Here is a 7,744-nt window from a genome sequence, read left to right as displayed (position 1 = left end):
TTTTCATTATGTTTTGCACTTGCACAGCTTCGCCTAATGTGTGTGAGTGTGTGCCAGGCAGTGGCTGAGTCCTGGGTCCTCAGTTTTCCGATTTTCGAGTCCTCAGCCCAGAGATGGTAATATGTCCTTCTGCCTTCCATTGTTTCTATAACACTGGGAGAAAAAACTATTATTAAAACCATCATTTTCATATATAAAAGCTTATATAAGCTTAAAATAGATGTATGTTTTCTTGCAATGTAGCTAGAAATATTGCTTTTAAGAGTTTTATGTAATTATAATTTACTGTGCACTTAATGCTTATAATTCCCAACCATTTTTTCAGAAAGAGCTTTCTTTTGAGATCTTAATATTTAAATGTTAAATAACACATCATAGCTTTCTATGAATGTAATTTCTTAAGATTATATCTGTATAATAATCTGTATATTAAATGGGCTTATAATTCCCAACTGTCTATTCAGAAAATAAAATAGATAGTTTTAAACAGTGAAAAAACTCTTATATTCGGAATTGAATGCCAGCTCAATTTTCTGCTATTATAAAAATTACTGCCTTTATCAAAGAAACTTTAAAAAAAAAATTAAAAATTCCACTAATTTTTCTCAGTGCATTTTTCGCCAAATTATAGGCAATTCGGAATGGAATCTCCGCACACGCGATACGCATTACACACACATGTGTGCCCGCCCTGAGTGCGTGAGTGCTAATCTGGCCCGCCAATAACGGCAAATTAGATTAGCAACGCCTCGAGGGTGGACCGGGACTCGAACTCGGCACCCTCCCCCTCTCTCGACAGCTGACCATTTCCGTCCATCCATATATCCATATCGACATGCAGCCAGAAATCCAGCAACTTGTCCATCGCGTGTGGCATTGATAAATCTCAACCGGGAAAAAACGCCAGGACCCCCACTCAATCCAGTCCAATCCAATCCGATCCAATCCCCGGATGCCAATATATATTACGAGGGGGCACTGGCCATTTGTTTGGCATCCCATCGCGAGACAAAACTAATAAAAATCATAAAAACTTTTCCGCTTAGCGTTCCCATTAAGATGCCCCTCGAAGATTGTGATTATTATTATTATTTGAGTGCGCCTCTGTCCTTGGCTCACTTTCACTTTCGTTTTTACTCGCACTTTCACCTCACCCGCGCCATAATCCCAGCACACTGGAAATTAACTTAACTACTTGCTGAAGACGGGCAATTGGGGCAAAACTTTGGGAGCCAACTTGGGGATCGTTTTCACCGGCGAAAACTTGGCACATGGCGGAAATATGCGTCATGTTTACAATTCGCCTTAACTGGCAAATATTTTCCTACTTATGTCATGGTTTTTTTTATAGCTTCGTCGAGAAAATAATGTGAAAATGTTTATGCTCATAATAAAGAACTAATCGTCTTTAAAAAAGTAGCAAAGACTATCTTATATGGAAATTCAATTTGGTATGAGGATTTAATCCGACTAACTTAAATAGCCGAAAGTTTCCACGAATGATTCGTTTTTAGGTATTATTGCTAAAATAAATTATGGATCTTAAACTTTGAAAATAAATCGATACCATCTAGGTAAAACTAATATGCACAGGGGTGAAATACCCCATTTATCAACGAAAACTTTGACATTATCATAGCGCAGAGTTATCTCTAACCGCCTCCCTCACATCGATAACTCACTGTACAGTTTATTGCCAAACGCTTTTGAATGGGAAAACTTCCGCTGTTGACGGCGTTGAATGGAATTGCTGACGCCAGCGACGCCGCTATTCCCATGGACAATGTCCAGTTACCATATAGCCATAGGGCATATAGCACTTATTCACCGACCAGCGGGTGTACGACACCCAGTCACTTATACGCATCGTTGGCCAGCGGAAAAAGGGGCGGGGCGGTGGCTATATCGTTGTCCGCTAATCGTAAAATAAATTATTTTCCATGTGTGCGCTGCTCGCCTGATTTCGAGTCATAATTCTTGCATCACTCCCCTCCCCAAATGGAGCATAAAAGTTTCAGTTAATTGCATGAGAGGGAAATGCACTGGGAAAAAATAGGTTAGTCTAACAAAATAGGTTAACTTTTCAAGTAAAGGAAAATATTGTGTCTTTTCTTGTTAATTTTATACTTATTTCAAAGGGAAAACTTTTTAGGTAACATTTTTTATAGCAAAAACTAAGTTCTCAATATTTTTAAACCTTATACTTAACTTTAAAAAACTTTAAAAAATGTTTTAATAATAACGTAATAAATTAAGAATTTAAAACTAGAAATATCACTGAGACAAATTTTGTAATATTGTAATAATATATTAAGCTATTCCTTTATACCTTTAAATTTGTCCTTACTAAGCTATTAAGTATTATATAATATTTTTTTAATGTTTAAATATTAAAATAATAGATCAATAACTTGATACTGCATTATATGTAGTACATAAACATATCACTTAAGAGCAAACTTAGCTTCTATATTTGAGTATGATTTAGTAAATATTAGCCACTTTCTTTATATGTACTCTTTTTTCCGTGTACAGATGATGAGATTTTTAGGGGGATAAACTTTCCCAGCCGCAACTGGCTGGCTTTAATTGTTACTAGTCGCATTTGGAGCCTGGCCTAATCACTGGCGCCGGATTAGTCAAACTTGCAGCCACTGGACGTGGGTGGTTGGGTGGTTCAGTGGGTCGGTGGCCCGTTTCCTCGTTGGCTGGGTGGTGTCCAAGTGCTGAAATGTGTAGAGCTTGCCAACGCTGTCAGTCATAATTAACACTCAGCTGCAGCTCCAGCTTTGACTTCAGCTCCAGCCTTCGAGTTGGAGTTTAAGGGGGAATAATATGAAACCGAAATGGATGTGAAACAAAAGTTAGCTTCGTTTCAACTGCTCAAAGTTGCTAATCAAGCTTGACAGCTGCTAAGGGGTATGTGGAGATGGTGATTGGGTTTACGTATATGGCAGCCATGAGCAAATGTACTGAGGGATATATCTAAGATATATCATAAGGAATACATATATATATATCATCTAACTAGATTCCAAAGATTCTTGGATACATTTGAAACAGTGCACTTTGATGATTCTAATGCATTTAACATTTTTATAAACCCTTATTAGTCCCAATATAATGTTTATTAATTTTCTGAGATATAAAACTATTTCTGTGATATTTCTCGCAGTGTACCTCGTACCTGCTGCTGACAGCTTTCACCGCACTCGGTGGTGTAATTAGGAATGCAACGCACTTTGAGATACATGGCGCCAGCTAAAAGGAGAATTTGCGCATGCCAAACTCATTAGCCACCCCTCGCGTCCAGATAGATGTGATTTTGCCATCGTGAAGATTTCAATCGAGTTGCGGTTATTGTGTTATGCCCTGTTTGGGCATCTACATCCAGCCATCCGTCCATTCCATACCACTAAAAAAAAGCGTTCTTCCTATCTAAAATTCCTTGCGACACGTGCCAGACACAACAACAATAACAACAAATTACACTAACAATGATGCGGATGTCCCTTCCTTTTCCTCGGATGCCATGCAAATTTGAAGCGCCTGTCGCAGTTCCTTCTTTTGTGTCTATGGCGTCATCGGCTCTACTTGGAATTCACCCCCCCCCCCCCCCCGCATTTGTACTTGATTACCCATACTCACTTGCTGAAACATCCGCATCCACATCCGCACTCGCATCCGCAGCTGTAGCAGTAGCAACTTTAACTGTAAATCGATATTCAGACTGCCTGCCTGTCTGCCCCCTGCCAGGAATCATCTTGGCCTCCAACCTCTGACTAACTGACTGTCTCGACGAAGACAAGCGAAAAGCCCCAAAGTCGGTGGTTGCGACTTAACGATACTTGCTGTCTATATTTATCACGATTCAAGGAAACACTTTCAAGTCTATGGTAATTATAAAAGTTGGCTGAAAACTGAAGTCAAGAAAATGTAGGAGATGTTAAGGGGCATTGAGGAACTATTTGGTCCCTGTTCGGGCGCCAGTTTCGAAAGCACTTTTTTCTACTTTACCTTAAAAATATTATTATTTTTTTTATTTAGTAAATATTTGCATATTTCAATGTTGTTCAACTTTTAAGTAAACTTCTAAATTAAGTCTAAGTGAAGAAAAGGCAGAGAAAGACAATCGAATTGAAATGGAAACCGCAAAAAGGTGAACTTTTGGGACTGGCAGCAAAACAAAGTTTGGTTTACCCAGGAGTGACTCTTTAATTAACAGCCGAAGAGCAGGCTCTAGGAAACTTTATGGCAGAGCAGAAAATGTTTATAACCACCTTATAATATGGCTTTAAGAAAAAGATTTTAATAAACTAGGAACCATAGCCTTGTGTGTCACATTGACACGGCCTATATATCGTTTTTAAATCTCAGTTCGGAATCAGGACTCTGTCCCTCAACGAAATCCAGGGATCAGGACTCCAATCCCAGTTCCAGGATGTTGCACAGCAGCTACAACCGGGCACCAAGGCGCAAGCTCATCCCGAACCTGTTCAGCAACATCCTGCAGGTGATCGCGGATGCGGATCATCCGCTGACTGAGCCCGAGATCATCGAGGCGGTCGCCGATCGATTGGATCGCAGCGATGAGGAGCTGAAGCGCCAGATAACTGTGAGCCTCCACGATGCCCTTATCTACGGCTACCTGCGGGTGAAGAACTACCGGTACTCAATAGTCCCAAGTCGCCTGGACCCCGACGACCATCCTCACCAGCAGCCGGTGCACCATGAGCCCAGCTCCTCTATCACCGCCACCGCGGAACACCATCGAGTGCAGGACAGGATCTCCAGCGGAACCAGTCACAGTCCCAGTCACGATCGGAATCAAGAAGCCCCATCCCCATCCAAAAACCCTCAGGCTGTCAAAAAGGTAACTGCCGAGCCGGAAAAGCAAACAAATTAATACAAGAAATTAAAAATGGATCGCAATAGTGTTTAAATAAATGAAAATAGCTAAGAAAATTATTAAATGCCCTCTAAATAATTATGGTCCAGAACTTACATTCTAATTACTTAAGCCAGGTTATATTTATCAAAAACATTTCAAGTTCGGTCCTTAATCAATGCTTAAATGTCGAAGTTGAGTCCCTAAACGAAAGCTAGAAATTAAGATAACACATTTAAAAAGCATCCTCCATTAATAAGTAACACAATTTTAGAAGTACATATTTTTTTTACACTTCAAAGATAACTATTATTGTTCATGTTAACTGCTTGATAAGCCAGAATAAGACCAGAAAGTATATCATCCATAAGCCTCTTTCTAGTTTCCGTTCGCCTAGGTAAATAATTTCTGGCTTAAACAGCACAGCACGGAGAGACTCAGTTTCCTGTAGAGAATAATTCCCCCAAGTAATCCCCAATTAGTTTCCCAGCTCCACTGGCCGGGGAGTTAAGCCCACAAACGATTGCCTGATGGCCTGATGCGGTCCGGTCCGTAAAGTTCACTCCTTCAAGCTGATCGACGTGCGGCGTATACGCAATCCCCGGATCCCGGGCGACTTGTGTGTCAACTGCATTGGGCCTCCCATTTGCCTCCTCGTCACCCTGCCTCCTGGCCAGCAGCTAAACGGGCTAATTGAAATGCAATTCGAAGGCAGAGTGTCCAGTGTCCGATGTCCGATGTCCGACGTACAGTTTCCAGTGGGCAGGAATACCCTCTGAGGTGTGATGCTGGCATTTGAGAGCCTTGAGCTTGCGGTCATATCAACAAGGATACGTTGACTAAGACGGGCGACCTCAATCGCGTCCTTTGTGTTTGATGTGGTGTCAGCTTCGGGCTCAAATCATGGCCCTCCCCGCCTGTCGGGCTATACATAGGATCCGGTATATATGTGTGCTCCAGTTGCGTCTGATTAGCGATGACAAAAGCTAATAATATAGCAGACCTAGCGGTATGGATAATATCCAAATATATTTTACATTACAGTCCGTTATTTTAGGATATTTTTAATATACATTTAATTTATCGATACTCGATTGTTAATTTCGATAGAATCGATAATTTATCTAACATTGAGTATAAATTTAAATACAACAATATTTCTTTAGAATTTCTATATTTAAAAATTGAACTCTTTTTTTTTAAATACAATTCTTATGCTTTCTTTTAACCATTAACTTAGAAAGACTAGTGATGATTTCGATAAAAGCGATATTTTCGATAATTAGCAAAAATCGATAATTGTTTTTGCTTGCTTGATTATCACTTAACATCCCTAATCGAATATATGGAGCACTTCGTTGGTTAAGCGATTGTGTTTGAGTTCACTGATTGTTGCGACACCAACAGGCATTTAAAGGCTCCAAACAGGATGCGGCCACGCTGCTCCTTGCCACCCCCCCCCCCCCCCCCCCCCCTTCCAAATCAAGCCCTCCAAGGAGGCGGAAGTCACTGCGTTTGGGATTTAGTCACGCTTATGTCCTTGGCCATACGTCCACCCCCTCGTTTTCATGTGTGATAATACCTGTTTGGAGCTAGGAGAGGTCCTAGGTTTCCAGCTGCAAGTGCGTTGTTTTCACGCCCGTTGAACGGGGCCAAGCGAGCGTGAGGCGAGCACATTACAATGAAGCAGCACCACCAACTTCACCCTTTCCAAACCCCTTCCAAAACCCCTTCCAAAACCCCTTCTTTCCACTCCCTACTCGCCACTTCCCCCTGGGCAACTCATTTAGTAATTTGTGTGTGCGTTGGCTGTGCAGCGCAGTCTGGTCCCAGAGTTTAGTCCAGTCAACTGGCTTTACTCAGCTAAATGAGATTTTGCGGTGTGTAATTTGAAAATTGTGAAATTACCCAACACTGCGGAGCCTTTGAGAGAAATGATGGAAAAGTGACGTGGCACATTAACACCCCCGACTATATAAACTGGTTTCTCATTGGGGTTCGCCCACTAACGTCGGATTATCCCCTTTGAGCCTTTTTGAGTTCCCCATTCCCCCCCTTCCCAACAAAAACCGACCAAATTAGTGCGATTCAATTGCCAGTCGCCCAGCGGAAAAAAAAGTAATGCGCCCTTGGCCAGATTGGCCATAATTCAAGAACGAAATCCAATTCTTGCGATTTTTCGCACCTCATCACAAGGGCTAAACAAACGAGACTCGGGGGCGTGCCCCTTTTTCATTTGCTTATCGCATAACTTTGGTACCTCGGCGGCATATTGTTTTACATGGTGCTTTTTGGGTAACTGGATTTGGCTTGTTTTTGGCCTGCGGCAAAGTCATCCTTTTTTGGGTCGAAAGCCCAACCAAATCCTGAAAACTCGGGTCCCAAAATTGTTATGCCCTTTGGTTGTTGAGGTTTCCCTTTTTATTTATGCAATGTACACATTGAGTCTGCGTTTTCCACCCCATAAGAGACATTCAGTTTTCCTTTTTGGGACCAAAGAACTAAATTTGGTATTGTGGGGCTTCTCTCAACACGCCCCTTTGAGATGAGTTTTCTGAGTTTTCAGATATGAAATTTGAAATTATTGTAAGGTATCTAAGAGATATATTTATGATGTATAGGAAAAATGTATTAAATTATTATTTAAAAGGTTTGTAAATTATGGTATAGATATTTTAACTTAAGGATACTGATACGGATAAAGCAATTGAACTTATAAAATATTTTAATCCCTTTATTGTACACTAGTTGTATTTATTTCATTACTTAAACTAAGATTGTATTTCGTATGTATTTTATAAGAAGCAACTTGGCAGCAGGCTAAGATTTTCGATTTAAGCGTACTTCACTTAGAGG

At 40.8% G+C, this 7,744-nt stretch overlaps 1 protein-coding gene across 1 annotated transcript; it reads left to right on the top strand.

The window, feature by feature from the left end:
- Positions 1-4,338: 4,338 nt before the first annotated feature.
- Positions 4,339-4,965, top strand: LOC108016719 (uncharacterized). Its single transcript, XM_017083446.4, has one exon. It carries the CDS (start codon positions 4,442-4,444, stop codon positions 4,904-4,906), a length of 465 nt encoding a protein of 154 aa, XP_016938935.2. The 5' UTR covers positions 4,339-4,441; the 3' UTR covers positions 4,907-4,965.
- Positions 4,966-7,744: the final 2,779 nt, after the last annotated feature.

This window comes from Drosophila suzukii, chromosome X, assembly GCF_043229965.1.
Source record: "Drosophila suzukii chromosome X, CBGP_Dsuzu_IsoJpt1.0, whole genome shotgun sequence".
In the NCBI taxonomy this organism is placed as follows: domain Eukaryota; kingdom Metazoa; phylum Arthropoda; class Insecta; order Diptera; family Drosophilidae; genus Drosophila; species Drosophila suzukii.
This window is presented reverse-complemented; position numbering and strand designations above follow the sequence as displayed.

Bases quoted from the DNA above. Each gene is read 5' to 3' on its own strand.
- LOC108016719 (XM_017083446.4), top strand. From the start codon at position 4,442: ATGTTGCACAGCAGCTACAACCGGGCACCAAGGCGCAAGCTCATCCCG.